The 22,402-nt window shown below is 39.0% G+C and overlaps 1 protein-coding gene across 2 annotated transcripts in view; it reads right to left on the bottom strand.

The window, feature by feature from the left end:
- Positions 1-4,266: 4,266 nt before the first annotated feature.
- The window catches only part of LOC141257563 (serine palmitoyltransferase 3-like), a 95,410-nt gene continuing 77,274 nt past the window's right edge, over positions 4,267-22,402 (bottom strand). For both annotated transcript variants that reach the window (XM_073672217.1, XM_073672216.1), the window contains 8 exons: positions 20,717-20,841; positions 19,679-19,772; positions 14,843-14,948; positions 13,235-13,454; positions 10,603-10,729; positions 8,933-9,068; positions 6,203-6,332; positions 4,267-4,563 (listed from right to left, as the gene is read on the bottom strand). In XM_073672217.1, coding sequence (XP_073528318.1) covers positions 4,450-4,563; positions 6,203-6,332; positions 8,933-9,068; positions 10,603-10,729; positions 13,235-13,454; positions 14,843-14,948; positions 19,679-19,772; positions 20,717-20,841 — 1,052 coding nt within the window. In that variant the 3' untranslated portion in view covers positions 4,267-4,449. The remainder of the gene's footprint in view (positions 4,564-6,202; positions 6,333-8,932; positions 9,069-10,602; positions 10,730-13,234; positions 13,455-14,842; positions 14,949-19,678; positions 19,773-20,716; positions 20,842-22,402) is intronic.

Here is a 22,402-nt window from a genome sequence, read left to right on the forward strand (position 1 = left end):
CGCTAGAGTTCTAGTCCTCTTCCTCTCTGAAGAGACAATTTGCAGAATTTCCTTAGGCACACATGACTGTCAAAGAGATGTCTGAAGAGAAGGAGAGAAGAAAACTGGTATAATGAAGACCGGAGGTAGTCTTGTCTTCCAGGCAGCCTACGCCCCATAGCCTGGAAGATCAAAGATGATTTTTACTTAACAAGGCATCATGATGGAGGCATACAGGTATGAGGAATTTCACCTGTATACAACCTGTATGCTCATATTATTACCTCAAAAACCTCAAATTGGTGACAGAGTCCCATTAAAAACAGGTCCGTAATTCTGGTCTGTGAGCCTCAGAGAGCATTCAGAGCATGTCCTATTCTCATCCATTGTGTGGATCAAACTCAGTAATTAAAGTCTGTGAAGATCCATACAAAACAGATGACACACTGAAGATCTAATACTTAAGCGTTCTATCCAAGTTTCATCTGTTTTTAACTGATACATTGTCAATGGATAAAAAAAAGTTCAGTCTACCTGCTTCAGTGGAAATAAAATGGATGAGAAAAAAATGGAAGCAGCTAGGATGTAGCTAGAAAAAATCACTCTGTTTCTCAAAGATGGTGGCACTCACACGGATGTGTGAATATAGCCTACCACAGAAACGGAGATCTTTGTTAGGCATTCAGTTGCCATGGCAACCCATCAGCACCCCACCATCATTAGGCATTCAGTTGCCATGGCAACCCATCAGCACCCCACAATTATTAGGTATTCAGTTGCCATGGTAACCCATCAGCACCCCACAATCACGGTACATGGATGCTGAAGGACTGACAGAGGGAGCGCTCTCCCTCTGTCAAACTCTTCAAATGAAGGGATAAACTACTGGAATTAGCAACAATGCTGATCCTAGCCGTTACATTTAGAGGCGTTGGTGCATAACATTTGGGCTACTGCAGCTTATTTCATTTGTACATATGTTGTACAGTGCGGTCAGCATGACATATATATTTGTTATGCAGAAAAAAACTGGCGTATTTTTATTGCGACTTAATTCTAATGTCTGTCTCTTGCAATAAGTGTCTCCAATAACTCCGGACCATTGAGCAGTAGAATAAGGTGGCCCGGTGTAAGGGTTCAAGGTTTCTTTCACATAATCTTGATGGCTGGGTGCATCTATTACTTGGTGATGACACTGTACCAGGGTGCACTGTGTGCAGACGCCGTGCGATGCTGGAAATGTTCTGCATTCATGTATATTACTGTCACATGTTCCAACTACCTATACATTGCAGCAGACCAACTACAGCCCTTCCTGATACTTGGACTCAGCATTCTCAGTGGTCTCAGCATTTGGAATATTTTTCTAGTACTGTCTAAATAAAGTCTCTTCAAAATTGCAGGAAAAAAAAGCTGAAAAAGCTGTAAGTATTAATATACAAATTGTTTTAGTTCTCTTTTAGTTGTAGTAGCAGTGTGACTGCGGCTCCTCCGGCATCATGTACGAGCTTTATATTAATGAGAGTCAATGCAGCCTGGGGAGATGTGAGAACTAAGATGACCTAGATCAGCTGTTATTGTACATCATAAATCACTTCCTGCAGAATTCGGCGCAGAAGAAATGATGCCATAAGAAACATTTACTGCATTATTCTGTCTATTCTGACCTTTTCATAACACATTTGGAAAAAAAAAGAAAAATGCAACATCCATAAATGAAATAGTATGTCACTCAACTATAAAAGCATTAGGTGTTGACAGAAATATATAGTTCACAAGTATTTAAAGGGAACCTGTCATGTAAAATAACACTATTAACCTGCAGATATGGGGTTAATCTGCTGGTTAATAGCGTTCTGACACCGTGCAGCCATCATACTGAGAACCCCGCTGCCAGGAGGAAATTAACTTTATTCCCCCCGGAAGCGTTCGGCTTCCAGTCAGAGGGGTGGCGAGGTCACGGTTTCTGTCACTGCTCTGAGCATAAAGAGCAGTAACTGCGCCCCCAACACTGACTGACAGTCGGATCTACTGCTGAGCTTGCTGTCAGTCAGTGACGCGGTAACAGCCACCACTCTCTATGTTCAGAGCAGTGACTAAAAGCCATAGCCTACCGAGGGTAATAAAGTTAATTTCCTTTCGGTAGCGGGCTCTCAGTGCCGCACAGTGTCAAAACGTTATTAACCTGCTGATTAACCCCATATCTGCAGGTTAATAGCATTATTTTACATATTAGGTTCTCTTTAAGTATGGTACGGACACGGTATTCTCATTTTGTAAGATCCCCACTGTTAATAGAGGGATGGCATATCTTAGTGAATTGCAAAATACAAATACTGGTCTGATATAGATGGGTTTCCATTGGCACACCTGATATGCTCTTTTAGTAAATACAGGTGCATCTCACTAAATTAGAATATCATCAAAAAGTTAATTTCTTTCAGTTCTTCAATACAAAAAGTGAAACTCATATATTATATAGAGTCATTACAAACAGAGTGATCTATTTCAAGTGTTTATTTCTGTTAATGTTGATGATCATGGCTTATAGCCAATGAAAACACAAATGTCATTATCTCAGTAAATTAGAATACTTTATAACATCAGCTTGAAAAATGTTTTTAAATCCAAAATGTTGGCCTACTGAAATGTATGTTCAGTAAATGCACTCAATACTTGGTCGGGGCTCCTTTTGCATCAATTACTGCATCAGTGCGGCGTGGCATGGAGTCGATCAGCCTGTGGCACTGCTGAGGTGTTATGGAAGCCCAGGTTGGACCCTCTGGGTGATCATTTATGCCATAAATTGAGCATATAATACTATATCTGAATACCTTAGCATAATTAGGTGTTGACATGGAGCTTGTTGTTTTTAGACGTTTTAATATGTTTGTCCATTTTTGTCCTAATAAAATTTGATTAGGATTATTTTCATAAAATTTTTTAGGAGTGCTCTTCATTATGTAGTTCTTTTCCTCTTACATAGTGCATTCTTACCATCAGTCATCAGTGTTTTTCACGGATGAATATAAAAATAAATGACAAAGCTTCTCCTATACTTTGCAATGTTAAACACGGACAGTACACAGATGGCACACGGATGGAATCCCTGTGCTGTACGTGTTTTTCATGGACCCATAGATTAGTACTGGCCCTTGTCATCCGTGCTGCTGGAAAAAAATGGAAATGTCTCCTAACCTTGTGTTTTGCATGTACATGGGATCTGTGAAAAACATGGACATGTGAACAGCAGCATAATTTATATTGGGTACGAGCTATATCCTTGAAAAAAATGGATTCAACACGTACATGCAACACAGAGGTGTGAATGAGGTCTAACAGACACAAAAAGGCAAGAACTTATATAGTGAAGATTACGTAAAAATTAGAAAGTTTTTGCTGCTACAACTATGAATGAATGAACAATAAAAAACAAAGTCATAGGTCCCAACCGTCCTGGACACAGCGGGACAGTCCCGGATTTGGGTGTATACCCTGCAGTCCCGGGTGGTCTGCTGAATGTCCCTCACTGACATGTCCCCTCTACCATTTCTTTCTTCCCTGGCAGGAGGAAATGTCAAATGGGTATGTGATTGGGGGTGTTGTCAAAATTTTCAGCATAGTTTGTCCTTCTTTCTGTTCTGTAAAAGTTGGGTGCTGTGGGAGAACTTGTAATAATTATATATCAGTAAGCCACAATATTATGTCCTTAACACACTTGGTAAAATAAGGATAAAGCGGCCTATCTCTTTATATAGTAATTGCACACACAAGACCTATAGTAAGATCAATGAGATCTAATAGGTCATTAGTAAAAAGACCCACAAGAAAAAATCACTAAGAAAAGAAATAAGTGATTGGCTTCAAAGTCTGCTCCAAATGAGGATTTATTCTCGACCTTTAGGGCCCATTATTATGTCAGTTCTTGAGACCAATGGAAGACCTTTTTATGGTCTGTTGGGTAAATCCACCAAAATCTACAATTAGCATGTGAATCATTTGATGGAAATAACATTTTTAAATTTCATAATTTCACTGGATTATAAATAATGATATTTTTTCCTCCCCACTTGACCAGTAAAATTCGATTCCACTCAAATAAATTCACCTATCTCTAGTTTTCATTCCGAACTTGATGGATCTGTGTCTGTTTCTACCTTATAATAAAAACTATGAAACTATTGGTAGTAATAATAATAAAAGTATTATAAGTTACTTTAGGAGTAGTTGACACAAGGATACTCAGACACAAGGTAACTGTAATGTAAAAGTACTCAATGTACTACATTATTCATATAAAATACTGGCTTTATTTAAGAAAAATTTTACAGCTTTAAAAACATTATTGGAGTATCCAAACTTTGTATATTTACATTAAATGGCATTGGAGTTTTCTTAGGATAAAGACCTGAATTTAACAAAAATATATGAACTGGAGATGGTCTTCGCAACTTCAAGTGTGGACTGGTGTCAAGCATCAAGTTCTATGTTAGTTTCATCATAAACCACTGTACGATTTGCTCTGTGATGACGGGAATGCTTTACATTTAGAACGTCACCCATTTTATCCAGCTCATGCAATACCTGGAAAACATGTATAGAGCAAGGTATCAAAAAACTCTAGTTTTTAGTGAAGCACTCCTCCTCCCATCAAAGTTTTTATCCTGTTAATATATTGCAATCACCATATTATATAGCACTGTGGACTTACAATTGCTCATTTTGCCTTTCTACCCAACTAATTCTTCTCTTTTCCATTAGATCTATGACATCACATGATTAAAGCTGACTAGCTGAATCCTTCTAAGCGCTAGGTAGAAACAGGAGGTCAATTTTCCCTGTATGACAGGTGTCGCTGCAAAAGTCCCTGGCATGGGAAGGAGCAGAGCAGCTGGGTCAGAAGTTGATTCAGGGAATGATAAATGCAGGGAAAAGAGACTTCCTGTTTCTACATAGAGCAAAGAAAAGAGAAGAATTTACTGAGTCGAAAGGCAAAAAGAGCAATTGTAAGTACACAGTGCTATATAACATGATTATTGCAATGATTTGGCAAGTATGCTTACAGACTTAAACAGTATGGCAGATTTACTAATGTATCATTACCATTTTCCAAAAATACATTGAGCAATACAGTCTTTATGCCAAATTAAATTTTTATGTAGTCCCTTGTAAATGTGTAAAGCAAAGAGTAAGGGGGCTATTTATTTATCAGTGTTCTACAATACATTCCCGCTAAGGGTATGTTCCAACAATGTTTTTTAAACTCATTCAAAATCGCCAAGTTTTTCAAGCAGAAGACGCTTCAGAAAAACACAGTGTTTTTTTCCCTGTAATGTCTTTTTTCTTGTATTTTCAGTTAATTTTTGCAGTTACTGTACTGGTGTACTGTAATTTTTCTCTCCACCTTCTCCTGATCCAAGAGAATCGGATCACACTCTGATCAAACTCTAATCAGAGTGTCATTAGCATAATCGACCTGATTCTCTCAAATGAGAGAAAAAATGGTCGGTTGCACATGCCCTTATACTTATTTAAATCAATTTAATCTATTTGAAGCTATTTCCCTTTGATAAAGCCATGGATTAAAAAAGCAAAACGCACGTTGGGGTTGCTGTTCATCTTTTGGGGGACTGTCCAGCAGTATGGGTAAGGCTTGGCCTAATTGATATGGCCTAATTTGAGTACTTGGAGGGTTTCTATCTGTGGAGGAATCAAATATATTATAATGATACAGGTATATACTATATAAAGAGAAATATTCCTTCCATCTTCCTTCTTATTCACCTATTTATTTGCTGTGCCGATTTACTGACATTCCCCCTTCCATTTTTTCATTTTTTGTGTATTTTTACCTGTCTGTCGGTCTTTTCAGTATTTATGTGGCTGTTTTTAGAATTGTTGTACTAATAAAGAAATCTTTTAGCATTATAACTCCATTTTGTTCTCCTTTCTTTTATTTACATCTATGTCAGATTCATCAAACAGGTCTTATCCCTAGTTGATCAATACTCTGGATGATGCATTAGGGAAGAGACTGGAGCATTAAGATTTATGGAGACTAGTATAGGAAGAAACAACACAGTAACTCTCCTTTTTCAGAGCACATTGATTTCCTTTTTGCTCTACTTATCTCTTGCTCTACTTTTGGAAAATCTTCCAAAATGTATGTATCTTTCAGGGAAAATGATAACTGTTCTTTTACATTCGAGATAGAAAAACACACCTTGTCCAACATCTCCTTTGTATGTGCGGCTGAAATGCAAAATCTCACTCTTGCCTCAGCTATAGGAGTAGCTGGAAAACCTACTATAACAACACCAATTTTCTTCTTCAGCATGTGCCGTGCAAATACCCTATGGATAGATATGTAAGAGAGAAAAATAAATTCCGATGTTAATGCTGCCAGAAGAACAGTTTGTTTTAGGAAGCCAAACTCGACTGCAATGTACAAATGTTTCTCTTTTTCACTTCGGCTTTAATAACGTTATTAGTCGTCACAAAACTACAGAGTGTATGTATTTTTTTTGAAGACTTAAAAAATCATAATTAGTTAGAACATCAAGATGAGGTGTGTAGTACACCTTGGGGTTTTTTAATACTCTCACAGTATCTCATATCTATATACAGGCGCATATAATTATTTTTAGATGTTTTTAGTTTCTATATACTGTATATATAGATATGTAGTAACTAAAAATATCTAAAAATAAAAATATATATGTGCCTGTATATATAATAAGAAAACTGACCAGCACATCCTAAGTGTGAACAGGTGCCAGGTGCAGAAACTGCACAATATACAGTATATAAAGAAAGCGCAGCAGCACCCCATTATGGCCAAGATACATAAAGACAATAAAAACATTTGATCTAAACTGTTTTATTACTCAGTAAGCTTTATTTACAAAAAAAAATGGAGGTTCTTAGCGCATAAATTGGCCTATTCATGTGTGCCCATCAACCGCTGCAAGGTGACCTCCTGTCTGATGGGTACTACTCTGCCTACATGCCTATCTTGGGCTATACTTAGGATGTGCTGGTCAGTTTTCTTATTACATATTACTATAGGAGGTTGTAACTGCCTCCTGTTTGACCTTGCACTCCTCGCATTTCACCAGCAGGTGATGTATATTCTATTCTACCAGCCCATTTAAATTGTAGGTGTTTTAGCCCACAAGTGACATGTTTTGTCCAAAGTTGTAGGCTTATAGCCCAAGAGAGGCATGTAGGCAGAGTAGTACCCATCAGACGGGAGGTCATCTTGCAGCGGTTGATGGGCACACATGAATTGGCCAATTTATGCGCTAAGAACCTCCATTTTTTGTAAGTAAAGCTTATTGAGTAATAACACAGTTTAGATCAAATGTTCTTATTGTCTTTATGTATCTTGGCCATAATGAAGTGCAGCTGCGCTTTCTTTATATATAATGTGCATGTATATAGATTTTTTTAGTTACTATATAACTATATATATATATATATATATATATATATATATATATATATATATACACAGTACAGACCAAAAGTTTGGACACACCTTCTCATTTAAAGATTTTTCTGTATTTTCATGACTATGAAAATTGTACATTCACACTGAAGGCATCAAACCTATGAATTAACACATGTGGAATTATATACATAACAAAAAAGTGTGGAACAACTGAAAATGTGTCTTATATTCTAGGTTCTTCAAAGTAGCCACCTTTTGCTTTGATGACTGCTTTGCACACTCTTGGCATTCTCTTGATGAGCTTCAAGAGGTAGTCACTGGAAATGGTTTTCACTTCACAGGTGTGCCCTGTCAGGTTTAATAAGTGGGATTTCTTGCCTTATAAATGGGGTTGGGACCATCAGTTGTGTTGTGCAGAAGTCTGGTGGATACACAGCTGATAGTCCTACTGAATAGACTGTTAGAATTTTTATTATGGCAAGAAAAAAACAGCTAAGTAAAGAAAAACGAGTGGCCATCATTACTTTAACAAATGAAGGTCAGTCAGTCCGAAAAATAGTGAAAACTTTGAAAGTGTCCCCAAGTACAGTTGCAAAAACCATCAAGCGCTACAAAGAAACTGGCTCACATGAGGACCGCCCCAGGAAAGCCATAGACTTGAAGACATAAAATGGAACAGCAGGGTGCATGCCCCAGTGAGTAGGTGGGAGAATAAAATAAGAACAGTGGATTTAAGTGCCCGTCATGGTGATCGGTGAGGGTCTGTGGCACTCAAAGCAATCTAAAAATGAATAAGTCTGCAGTTGATAGCTTAAACACTGCATCATATAGAGAAAAACATAAATGGCTAGAATAAAGGATCCAGTCTCTGATTCATGTTGGCATGGTTCGTGCAGCATGAATCAAGTGACAAGTTTCCTTTAAAAAGTGACTTTAGTTTCCTGATCATAGAGGAGAGTCCCTAACAGACAACTTCTCTCCTTTTCATCCATATGCACAAATATTTCGAATGCGCTTTTTACTTTTCCACACTAAGTTTACTTTAGTTATATCACACGTTGCTGCGGTATGACTTCATATGACGCTAAATCCTAGAAATCATACTGGGAAAATGCCTACAGCACTGAGTTGTTTGGCATACCCAATACAATATGCAAATGTCTTTGTTAGCAAACCGTGTAAATTATCACTATGTCAGTGTTATGGCTCCAGAAATAAGCATCAAATAGGGTTAGAATCATTTTTATTGCTAGTAAATATTTAATTTCGCATTGCATTGAGGATGGTGAATAGGATTTTGAACCATGGATTGTACCAGGCCAATATTATGGGTATGTGAGTTGATTGCATTTCTATGTTCTGTTGGTTTGCATGGCTACAGCAATTAGTGCAGGCACAGGCAGGCAAGCAATCGTCACAGAAGTGGGGGTTATGGATTATTATGTCCCATAATGAGTTGATCATTGGGAGCTTAGTTTAATTATTACATGTAGTACTTACCCTACTTTGCTTGGCATGTACATGAGCACAGGGACAATAGGAGAGTCTTCATTCCCATAAGTGATTAAATTCATGTCATGTAATTTCTGTCTGAAGTATCTGGTGTTCTCTGCAAGTTGATTCACTCTTTGCTGGCCTATGGGGTTTACAGCCATGATTATCATAAAATACATTAACAAAAAATACTAAGTCTGCCTATTCAGCCAAGTATATGTTATGTTCTTTACATAGCATAGCGACAGTGTATATCACAAAGTGTGATTTTCTAGGAAGAGACCAGATTATTAATATTAACCCAATGAAGAGATAAAAACGTAGGCCCTGGTGATATTCATGCCAGTCTTAATGAGGTGGCATACTGAAGTCAGACACTCTTAGTTCATTATGAGTCACACGACTCTTAGGAAATCAGGAGCATCTGACACCTCTGTGCGCTTTGCCACAAATCTTACTCCAGTCCTTGACTGGAGTAGGATTCGGATGAGTAACGCCACAGCTCATGAATTGGATGAGGTTTGATGTCATGCCTCCATCACACCCCATATCTTCTCATTTTGAAGAAGATGGGAGAAAATGGTGTGAAAGTGCCAAAAAGCACAACGTTTTTGCGCAATTCCATGGAGAGTTCATTTGGAGCCTTTATAAAAATATAGATGTAGGGAAACATAAATAAGTTATGTGTGCCTAAAGACTAGAAAAGTATTCAGAAACAATTTTCATTATTAAAAGGGTATTTTCTTCCGCATAACTTACCACCTATCCATTAGAGAGATCTCCACCGATCGCCAGAACAGTGGACTAGAGTGTCCTGTTCCTCTCTTATTCTCCCCTGGCAGCAAGACTGTGACTACTAAAAGCTAAATAGAGTGGAAGGTGGCACATGCTTCCTACCGCTCCGTTATAAGTCTACAGCACTGAAGTTACAGAAAAGCCAAAGCATCAGAATGTGTGGCTAGTTTAATCAGTGTTCTAGACTTTAACATTCAGCAGTATGGTAAATGCCAGGGTGCTTCCAGGTGAGAACCATGGAAGAATGGATATCCAAGTCCCCCATCCTGGTGATGGGTGCAGGTCCACACCAATCTAACAGTTACCACTTAACTTTTCACCAAGTATCAGCCAATGAGCCTCACTAAAACTAAGTTCAGACAAGTGTATTTTTTGCCATCTGAGAAAATCAGATCAATTATGCAAATGACAATTCTGATTAGAGTTTGATTAGACTGTGACCATAGTGAGATCCGATTCTCTCGGATGAGTAGAAGATGGAGAAAAAAAGTTCTCCATGTTCTCCATCCTGTCAGTCTGTGGAAATCCGACTGCATTCAAATGTCATCCCAGTGCAGTCTCATGTTTTCCATGGACTCATTGACTTGCTTCGCCGAGTGTGATCATGATCAAACTCGGAAATGCTGCGATTTTTTTTCCCCAGAACGGCTCCATCCGAAAAAAATTGGACTTGTGCACGGCCCCATTAGCGTAGCATAACATTAGTCTGGGTGCGATCCGATGTTTTGTCGGATCGCACTGGGACCAATAATACGGTTGTCTGCATGGGCCCTTAGAACAAGTGAATTCTCACTACAATGTTGACAAATGTGGTAGAGCTCTATAAATACTGAGAAATAAAGAAACACATCCATAAATACAAAAAACTAATAATGTGGTACCTGTCCGTGTCCCGTCACGTCCCATGATGCACTTTATGACCTTTATAATCTGCTCAGCTATTGGTGGAGACATAGATGCTGCATAAAATGCGCTGTGTGAGTAGTTTCGTAAGTGATCCACAAGATCCTGGAGATGAAATTCCATTCACAGAATTATTTTGAATTTATGTTCTTTCTGTTAGGGCAACTTATTAATAACGAGCATCATAAAATACCTACGTCCCTCCATAAAAATACCATGCCCATTGGGGTACGTCATACAACTATGTATAGATGAGCTAGAAAAGAGGACTGATCATTCAGCAGCAGCTTTCTGGTGTCTATGATTTATTAATTGCTTATTATAATTGTAGAAATAAGCCAATTACCGTAATACTGTGTAGATTTATCAGAAGGATTCAAGGATATTCCTGTTTTAATAAATACTTATATCACTTATAAAAAATATAAAAAAATTATTCTGGAGAATCTTTTGTAGAACTTTGCATTTTTCCTCCTGGAGATGTGTAACTAACCCTTCAGAGATCCAGCCATTTTTTTTTCTCTTCCATTATTTCCTCTCCGCCTTTTAAGATCCGTACATTTTTATTTCTCCAGCTATACAGTCGTAATCAGAGATTGTTTTTTCGTAGGACAATTTGTACTTTTGGGTGGTACCATGCAATGTACTGAAAAATGGGAAAAAAATTCCAAGTGGGGAGAAATAAAAAAAAAAAAAGCTTCCGAAAAACTTGTTACCATATTTTGAGAGCCATAACCTTTTTAATTCTGGGTTGATAGCAAAACTCAGTGTCTTACAGTCTTTCAGTTCCAGTGGATGGGATTTATCGAAATGTTGTTTCCACTGTGTATCTTTTTAAAGCAACGTAAACTGACCTGCGGTGCATGTTTCAAACCCGCAACGTGTCAATTTCTCTTGTGGGTACGCTGAGTTTTATGTGCGGAATTTCCCCATAGACTTGTATTAGGTGCGGAAATTCCACAGGTAAAAAACGCAAATGCATTTTAAGTGCGTTTCCTCAGTGGAAACGCATCAAAAACGCGTGTAAGCCGCACCTAAGTATGTCAATAAAGTTTTGTCAAAGCCAAATACCAAGTAATTTCAAAAACAAAGCAGCTTTATTTGAAGAAAGACACAACAAAAAGAGATAAAAAACGCAGCGTGAAAAACGCATGTTAAAAAAACACACACAAAAGTGCAATAAAAAAACGCAAGTGACCTAATTTAAATAATAGGTGCATAAATTCTGCAACATCAAAAACTCAACATTAGCGCCTTGTGGAAACATAGCATTAGGCCACGTGCACATGTTGAGTATTTGGTGAGTTTTTTACCTCAGCATTTGTAAGCCAAAACCAGGAGTGGTTGAAAAATGCAAAAGAGGTGTCCTGGTTTTGATTAACAAATACTGAGGTAAAAAACTCAACAAATACTCAAAGTGTGCATGTGGCCTTTTCGAGAAATATAGTTTACATTCAGTCAGGCTTCCTGATATTAGTTTGGGTACATACTATAAGGCTAAGTGCCCACGATGCAGAAATGCTGCATATTTTTTCCGCTTCTCCCTGGCAGGAAAAACGCATGCGGATTTTACATGCGTTTTTCCTGCCAGGTAGAAGCGTTTGTCAAGCGTTCTTCACATGCATTTCTGCATGCGGGTTATCAAGCGCTTTTCCAAGCGATTTTAGCATCACTTGGAAAAGTGCTTGACAACTTGGTCACACTATATAAATCCATGCAACCGGCATGGATTTATATAGTGTGACCAAGTAATAGTTAAAAAAGAAAGAATAAGAATGGTAAAAAATAAAAAATAAAGATTATACTTACCTTCCGTTGGCCCCTGGTGTTTTCTCCGCTCCATCTGGTCTGTTGTATGGCTCGCGGTGGTGTGAAAGGACCTGTGGTGACGTCTTTGAGTCATGTGACAGGTCACGCGACCGCCGACGTCAGCGGACGCGTGACCTGTCACATGACTAAATGACGTCATGGCAGGTCCTTCACACCACCGCGACCCATACAACAGACCAGACGGAGCGGAGAACACACCGAGGGCCATTGGAAGTATAATCTTTATTTTTTATTTTAAATTCTTTTTTTAACAGGTTCTATGGTACCCGGGTCTGGAAGAGAGTCTCCTCTTCTCCAGACCCGGGTACCATCCGCACATAGAATCGCATAATATTCGTATGTGCAAATGTGCTGACACCGATAATATGCGTTTCAATGCAAGTCAATGGCGGCAATTACGCTGCGTTTCCGCAAAATTAATGGACACAGCACATGCGGATTATCATTGGGGACCATGGGGCACGTATTACCAAGCGTTTTTTAAGCGTTTTCACTGCGGAAATTCTGTGGCAAAAATGCTTGAAAAGTGCATAGTGGGCACACAGCCTAAGTATTCTTTGCACATAAGTCATTGAAACAGTTGGGTTAGGTTCTTTTTCACATGGATTTTGTGCAATATCGACTTCAAAATCCACATGAAAAAACACTTCAAATACTCTTGAATACTTTTTGATGTGGATTTTGCTTTGTATCTTCTACAAAATCCACATAAAACACTATATGTGAACACAGCCTTCTATTACTATAATTTTTTGTATTTCAGCCAATGAACCCACTTACCCTTCTTCCAGCAATATACCCTCCTATAGCACCAAAGCTTTTGGTAAATGTTCCCATCATCACATCTATATCCGCAGGGTTCACTCCAAAGTATTCCACCACACCTCGTCCTGTAGGCCCCACTGCTCCAATACTGTGCGCTTCGTCCACATATAAGTAAGCTCTGTACTTCTTTTTTAATACTATTATTTCTGGAAGACGGATGATAGATCCTTCCATGCTGGAAAATGGAGCAAATTTTTCTTTATTATGTTCTAATCATAATATACTAAAGTTCATATAATGTCTAAATGTTAAACTTTAACCCCTGCTCCACACGGCCAATTTGTATTTTTTGGCATTTTTGTTTTTTTCTTCCAAGAGCCATATTTTTATTTTTTTATTTTTCTGTCCACATAGACACAAGAGGGCTTTGTTTTTTGTGAGACGAGTTGTACTTTTGAATGACAACATTCATTTTACCACATAGTGCACTGGAAGACAGGAAAAAAAATCCACTAAGTGAAATTGCAAAAAAAAGCAAAGAAAAAAAAGTAATTCTGACATTGGTTTTTGGGAATTGTTTTTACGGCGTACTTTAAGTGGTAAAATGACCTGGCAATATGATTCTCTTCATCATTACAGGGATAACATTTTTATTCACTATTATTTTAGTGATGAAATTTATTTTTGGATTTTTCAGACAATAGAGTTGTATGAGGGCTTATTTTTTGTGGGGCGAGATGATACCATTTTGGTATTGATACCATTTTGGAAGATAAATCACATTTTGATCACCTTTTACAGCATTTTCTGCAGTTTTGTGGCAACCAAAAAACTCGCAATTTTGGCCTTTTGAATTCTTTTCTGTTTACGACGATTACCTTATTAATTATTTTTGTACTATCTTTAATTTTAATGGGGAAAAAGAGAGTGATTTGAAATTTTCGATTTTTTTTTTACACTTTTTATTTTTACTATTTATTTATTAGTCCCCTACACGACTTGAACCTGCGGTTGTCTGATCGCTTGTACTATGCATAGCTATACCACAGTATTGCTGCATATGGTAAAAATAAAAGTATTCCTTGAAGCCTGGCCACAGGCTGGTTTTGAAAGGGGCTCTGTGATGACAGGCGCTGAGGTCTTTGACAGGCCCCCATCTGTTATAGCAACGCATTGACTTCACGGAGGCTCCGATGGGTGCATAGAATGATGCTCCCCCATGCCAACACGATGTTCATGCTGCTGTCAGGCCTGAGTGAGCTGCTGGGTAAAGTGCCAGGGCGTGATAACAGCAACCCCTCATATAGTATAGTCAGTGATGACTAAAGCCTCGCCGACACGTCTGCATGACTGAAAACCGGTGGCTCCTGGGAGGAATAAAGTACATTTTCTCCTGGGTCTCACTCTTGTAGTACAGTGGCCAGGCCCCTTCATAATGCTATTAACCTGCAGATTAACCCTATAATTGCAGGTTAATCCTATATCTGCTGGTTAATAGCATTACATGATAGGTTCCCTTTAATATATTCTATCTATAATAAGTACAAGAAAAATTATTTGATAGCACATGAAACTATTGGAAAACACAAGCTAAACATCTGAATTTGTCACACAATATTTTACCTGTAAATTCCTTCAACAATAATGAGAATTTTCTTCCAGGCTCTGCGAGTACGTGGCTGACCCCTCACTATAGCTTCCCGCAATAATTTTTCCAGGTTCCCCATATCTTCACATATAAAAAATATATACTTTGAAAACAGACAAAAACAAGTTGAACAATCATGCCTCTCCATATTGTTTGGTTTTAGTACAATGCTTGTGCTAATTTATTTGTGAAAGTGTATTTAAAGGGGACATACCATACTGTATCATAAGGCATTGCAGCAATTGCAGTAAAAAGTCTAGTGTCTATTAACAGACGACTATGGGCACAGTACACATCTTCATTTTCCATGCAGTATCTCATTACACAAGTAAGACATTATCTCCAACACAATCACCTGCCCACAGGCAAAAGTCCAGTGTGACATGGGGTTCTCTAAACCAGATAAACTCTAACGGGTTCAGGCGTGCATAGGTCACCTGCCTCCCACCTTCCTGCATTCCTGGGATGGTGTGCTCCTGAAGACTGACAGGTTAAGCTGACTGCAGAATTGAGATGCCGGCCCTAACTGTGCACTCTTGAATTCTGCTAGCAGAAGAAGCCGGCATGGCTTCAGTCACCGCTCAGTACGTAGTGAGCGGCGGCTATAACCACACACCCAGCACTGACTGACAGCCGGCTCTAATGCTGAGCCAGCTGTGAGTCAGTGCTGGGATGTGGCTTCAGCTCCCGCTCACTATATATTGAGCCAGGGGTGGGAAACCTTTTTTTTTTGCCAAAAGCCATTTGGATATTTATACCATCCTTTGGGGTCCGTACAAATCGCACTCTAACTCCTCCCAAAATGACGCTTGCACTGGTGTCAGGACATAATCTTTCAATGCATGCCTTGGCATTCAGTAGTGAATGCTGCATGCACATGCTCACAGAGCAAGAAGAAATTAAAGGGCTGGCGGTCGTCAAACACAGCTACCAGCCCAAGCCCTGCGGTCCCCGGAAATCTGTTTGGGGGCCGGAGAAAATGTTATCAAGGGCTGTAAATGACTTCCCACCCCTTTATTGAGCTGTGGCTGAACTGTGCTTCCTGCGCCTCTATGACTGAAAGTCCGAGCCTGCCAGGAGGATGAGAGTTCATTTCCTCCCGGCAGCGGGGCTCTCAGTGCGGACGTTTGGCAGGTTCTGAACGCTATTCACTTGCAGATGAACCCCACATCTGCAGGTTAAAATCATTATTTTTTACATGACAGGTTCCGTTTAAGTTATCCCTAGCATAAGCTATTGAAAATGTTTGCACCATTATGATATTATAACGGTTTCAGAGGTTTTCCAGTTTTGTTATGTTATCCTCAGCATAAGCTAGTGAAAATGTTTTCTCCATCATGATATTGTAAGTGGTAGGTTAAGATTGTATATGTAGTACAATTCAGTTTCACTAATACACCTACACATGTGGTTAAAATTGTTGGTACCCCTCGTTTAATGAAAGAAAAACCCTCAATGGTCACAGAAATAACTTGAATCTGACAAGAGCAATAATCAATTAAAAATCTATGAAAATGAACAAATGAAAGTCAGACATTGCTTTTCAACCCTGCTTCCACAGAATTATTTTTAAAAATTAAACTCATGAAATAGGCCTGGACAGTAATGATGGTACCCCTGAAAATAATGTGACAAAAGGGACATGTTAAATCAAGTTGTGTCCACTAATTAGCATCACAGGTGTCTACAATCTTACAATCAGTCAGTGGGCCTGTATATAGGGCTACAGATACTCACTGTGCTGTTTGGTGACATGGTGTGTACCACACTCAACATGGACCAGAGGAAGCAAAGGAAAGAGTTGTCTCAGGAGATTAGAAAGAAAATGATAGACAAGTATGTTAAAGGTAAAGGTTATAAGACCATTTCCAAGCAGTTTGATGTTCCTGTGACTACAGTTGCAAATATTATTCAGAAATTTAAGATCCATGGGACTGTAGCCAACCTCCCTGGACGTGGCCGCAGGAGGAAAATTGATGACAAATCAAAGAGACAGATAATACGAGTGGTAACAAAAAAGCCCAGGATAACTTCTAAAGAGATTAAAGGTGAACTTCAAGGTCAAGGAACATCAGTGTCAGATCGCACTATCCGTCGTTGTTTGATCCAAAGTGGACTTCATGGGAGACGACCAAGGAGAACACCATTGTTGTAAAAAAATCATAAAAAAGCCAGACTGGAATTTGCCAAACTACATGTTGACAAGCCACAAAGCTTCTGGAAGAATGTCCCACGGATAGATGAGACAAAAATGGACGTTTTTGGTAAGGCACATCAGCTTTATGTTCACAGACGGAAAAATGAAGCATATCAAGAAAAGAACACTGTCCCTACTGTGAAACATGGAGGAGGCTCTGTTATGTTCTGGGGCTGCTTTGCTGCATGTGGCACAGGGTGTCTTGAATCTATGCAGGGTACAATGAAATCTCAAGACTGTGCTGCCCAGTGTCAGAAAGCTTGGTCTCAGTCGCAGGTCATGGGTCTTGCAACAGGATAATGACCCAAAACACACAGCTAAAAACACCCAAGAATGGCTAAGAGGAAAACATTGGACTATTCTGAAGTGGCTTTCTATGAGCCCTGACCTAAATCCAATTGAGCATCTTTGAAAAGAGCTGAAACATGCCTTCAGGAAAAGGCAACCTTCAAACACAAGACAACTGGAGCAGTTTGCTCATGAGGAGTGGGCCAAAATACGTGTCGAGAGGTGCAGAAGTCTCATTGACAGTTGCAGAAATCGTTTGATTGCAGTGATTGCCTGAAAAGGTTGTTCAACAAAATATTAAGTTAAGAGTACCATCATTTCTGTCCAGGCCTATTTCATGAGTTTAATTTTTTTTAAAATTCTGTGGAAGCAGGGTTGAAAAGCAATGTCTGACTTTCATTTGTTCATTTTCATAGATTTTTAATTTATTTTTACTTTTGTCAGATTCAAGTTATTTCTGTGACCATTGTGGGTTTTTCTTTCATTAAATGAGTGATACCAACAATTTTGACCATGTGTGTAGTTACTGGTAAGTAAAATAAAGGTAGTCAATGTTTATTGGTCACATACAATCATCTCAATGGAGAAAAAGCATTGTTATAAGAATACAACCCCTGGCAAAAATTATGGAATCACCAGGCTTGGAGGATATTCATTCAGTTGTTTAATGTTGTTGAAAAAAAGCAGATCACAGACAAGGCACAAAACTAAAGTAATTTCAAATGTCAACTTTAGGGCTTTAAGAAACACTAAAAGAAATCAAGATAAAAAATGTGGTACTCAGTAAGGGTAATTTTTTTCAGACCAAGCAGAGGGAAAAATTATGGAATCACTCAATTCTGAGGAAAAAATTATGGAATCACCCTGTAAATTTTCATTTATAAAACTAACACCTGCATCAAATTAGATCTGCTCATTAGTCTGCATCTAGAATGGAGTGATCACACCTTGGAGAGCTGTTGCAAACAACATGAGAAGGTTGTTAAAGGCAAACATACTGGTAGACCAAGGAAGACATCAAAGCGTCAAGACCGGAAACTTAAAGCAATATGTCTCCAAAACAGGAAATGCACTACAAAACAAATGAGGAACGAATGGGAGGAAACTGGAATCAATGTCTGTGACCGAACTGTAAGAAACCACCTAAAGAAAATGGGATTTACATACAGAAAAGCTAAACAAAAGCCATCATTAACACCTAAACAGAAAAAAACAAGGTTACAATGGGCTAAGGAAAAGCAATTGTGGACTGTGGATGACTGGATGAAAGTCATATTCCGTGATGAATTGCGAATCTGCATTGGGCAAGGTGATGATGCTGGAACTTTTGCTTGGTGACGTTCCAATGAAATTTATAAAGATGACTGCATGAAGATAACATGCAAATTTCCAGTCATTTATGATATGTGGCTGCATGTCAGGTAAAGGCACTGGGGAGATGCCTGTCATTACATCTTCAATAAATGCCCAAGTTTACATTGATATTTTGGACAGTTTTCTTATCCCATCAATTGAAAGGATGTTTGGGGATGATGACATCATTTTTCAAGATGATAATGCATCCTGCCATAGTGCAAAAACTGTGAAAACATTCCATGAAAGAAGACACATAAGGTCAATGTCATGGCCTGCAAATAGTCCGGATCTCAATCCAATTGAAAATCTTTGGTGGCAGTTGAAGAAAATGGTCCATGACAAGGCTCCAAACTGCAAAGCTGATCTGGCAACAGCAATCAGAGAAAGTTGGAGCCAGATTGATGAAGAGTACTGTTTGTCACTCATTAAGGCCATGCCTCAGAGACTGCAAGCTGTTATTAAAGCCAGAGGTGGCGCAACAAAATACTAGTGATGTATTGGAGTGTTCTTTTGTTTGTTTGTTTTTCATGATTCCATAATTTTTTCCTCAGAATTGAGTGATTCCGTAATTTTTTCCCTCTGCTTGGTCTGAAAAAAATTACCCTTACTGAGTACCACATTTTTTATCTTGATTTCTTTTAGTGTTTCTTAAAGCCCTAAAGTTGCCATTTGAAATTGCTTTAGTTTTGTGCCATGTCTGTGATCTGCTTTTTTTCAGCAACATTAAACAACTGAATGAACATCCTCCGAGCCCAGTGATTCCATAATTTTTGCCAGGGGTTGTACATAGACAATGAATGGAACTTCTGCATCAGCCAAATCATGCAAGCATATCTGATACTTGGTAACTAGTATACAGTGCAGAGGTCCGGCATAGGACAAGCTACTCACCAAGAAGACTCAGTGCAGGCCACTCGACACTGTACAGAAGTTACAGCTCTAACCTCTCTTCTCTGTCCCTGACACTTACTGTTGTGTTGGAAAACTCGAATGGTAGCTCCAGAAAGTCTTGCCCCAAGAATCAGAGAGGTGTGGTTTAATTCATCACTAAGGATAAGGCAGCCCTGTAAATATATATAACAATACATATAAGATTATGTTAGTTCATCGACCAAAAGTGATAAATTAGGAAGACTTTCGGCCATAAAATCCATATCAATGGCTGTCTTAGGTGACGTGAAGTTTGTGCAACATTTTTAACATGACCAACAACTATAACAGGCCTTTATTAGTATTAGACTTCTCATAAGGGCCCAAGGGGCAAATGCAACTACAAGCCTTTTACCTTCTATAGTTACACATCTGGCCCCATAGTCACTTTTGGTTGTGCAACAATGATGTAAATAACACAGGTTCCCCGACCAATATACATGTGCCTTTCTGGTATGTCAAGCAATCTCTCCCCCAAAATGAGACACTATGGGCATGCTCTGCAATTTTAAAATATTTGTCACTGAAAGATAAAGCATCATGAATCCCAGACCTTTGACACAATAATACATCTCAAAATGTTTGTGTGGTACCTGGAAAGGTTATTTTAGTCTACAAATATTATCACCTATCCACTGGATAGTTGATCATTTTTAGATTGGTGTTAGTACAACCTATTGGACCCTCATCCCCCACTAATGTCCCCCTGGTTCTCCCTGGTTCACGATCTCACCCGAGAAAAAGTGGCATAGAGTGGCCTGCCACACATACACCTTTTTACTTCATACATTGTCTATGGGTGTGATGATGTTAGCTGTGCTGCGTCCTACGTTCTGGTGATTGGTAGGTTCCTGGTAGTGGGACACTAGCCAATCTAAAAATGATTGCCTATAGAGTTGAAACTTAATAACTTTGCAGAATACCTTTAGTTGTCTTTGCAGGATTATTATTTAGTATTACGGTAATTGTCTGAACTTTTAAATGCATTGCATTTATTGTTTTTTACTGTTACATACAAATCTGGGTAATTCATATTGTTAGTAACAGACATGGTAATAACTGATCTGAATGTCACAACCTTTCCAACTAGAGCAGGAATATTTGTTGAATTTGTGGCAAAACCCATGCTGCAAACCATAGCTGCGTCTACATTGAGAAACTCTGCAACCAAATCTTCCAGTTCTTGAATTTTATCCATGTGTCCTAAAAAGAATAAAAACTGTATGTCAACAACAGAAAATTAAGATACATCTTTTTAAAGTATTTTTGCTTACATAGTGCAGCATAGGAAATTATTAGATAATAACGTAGAGGGTTTTTTGTGTATGCTCTGTGTATACGTGATGTACTTGATGTGCCATCTCTGGATTGTCTCTTATCTTGATTCCTTCTTTCCCACTGATATGGATGACCTAATGTAGACTACGTTTTCCATAATGTCAAAGTCTCATCATATTGCTCTTGTTGCTATCTAACAACAGTCATAAATAGATCAGTGACATAAAGCTGCTGTCCCCTGATGTACACTGCATAACCTGAGTATCCTATGTGATGCATACGGCAGATTCAATGCCTCCTATTTGATGTATATACAGCAGTCTCAGTGTATCCTATGTGATGTATCAGTCTATCCTATATGATGTATACAGCAGTCTCTTTGTACCCTTTGTGATGTATACAGCAGAGTTCTGTATCCTATGTAATGTATAGAGCACTGTCAGTGCATCCTATATAATTTATATAGTAGAGTCTGTGTTTCCCATGTAATGCATACTGCAGTCTCATTATATCCTTGGTGATGTATGCAGCAAAGCCTCAGTGTATCCTATGTGATGTATTCAGTAGTCTCAGTGTATCATACGTGACATACTGTATACAGCAGAGTCTCAGTGTATCCTATGTGATGTATATACAGCAGTCTCAGTGTATCCTATCTGATGTATACAGCAGTCTTTGTATTCTGTCTCACCTACTATATCACTGCTCTCTTATAAAGTAAATGTGAAATTGACAGATTTATGATACTGTCTAAGACATTATTTCTTTTAGACAGTTTCATAAGTCTCCACCTACATCTTTATCTGCATGGGAAGACCAGTAGCATAGCTACCGGGGGGCAGAAGGTGCGGTCGTCCCGGGCCCCATGCTCACGGGGCACCCACCCAGATCTACGCTACGCCGATACACTGAAGCAAAGCCACGGCTGCACGGCATCCCTGTGCTCACTGCTCAGATGTATTCACGTCTCTTAGATGTGAATACATCTGAGCAACACTGCAGCGTTCTGAGGAGGGGAGTGCTCGTCATCTCCCCGGTGCGACGTGCAGTGCAGTGGAGTGATGAGGTCGCACACTGCTGACCTCATCACTCTGAGGCTGTCAGATCACTGAGCTACAGAGCTACAAAGGATGCATCTTGCCTGCAAATGAGGCAGTGTGGAAAATTGTGAGAGAGAGAAGCGTGGGGGTGGGAGGACCAGATGGAGAAGTGTTGGGACATTATGGAGAAGAGGGAGCATGGGGGACAATATGGAGGAGTGTGGGGACCATTTGGAGAAGTGGGGCACATTATGGAGAAACGGGTGTTCAATATGAACAAATAGGGGGACAGTACGGAGAGGTGGGAGTGTAGGAGACAATATGGGGTAACAGATTTGAGAATTGTAAGCATCTGAGGACCATATGGAGAAGTGGGACTGTGGGGGAATTGTATGGAGAAGTGGGGGCACAGTATGGAGAAATGAGGGACAATATAGAAGAGTGGG

The sequence above is a fragment of the Phyllobates terribilis genome, unplaced genomic scaffold (assembly GCF_046119375.1).
Source record: "Phyllobates terribilis strain yellow unplaced genomic scaffold, ASM4611937v1 Scaffold_3__8_contigs__length_932513732, whole genome shotgun sequence".
Classification (NCBI taxonomy): Eukaryota; Metazoa; Chordata; class Amphibia; order Anura; family Dendrobatidae; genus Phyllobates; species Phyllobates terribilis.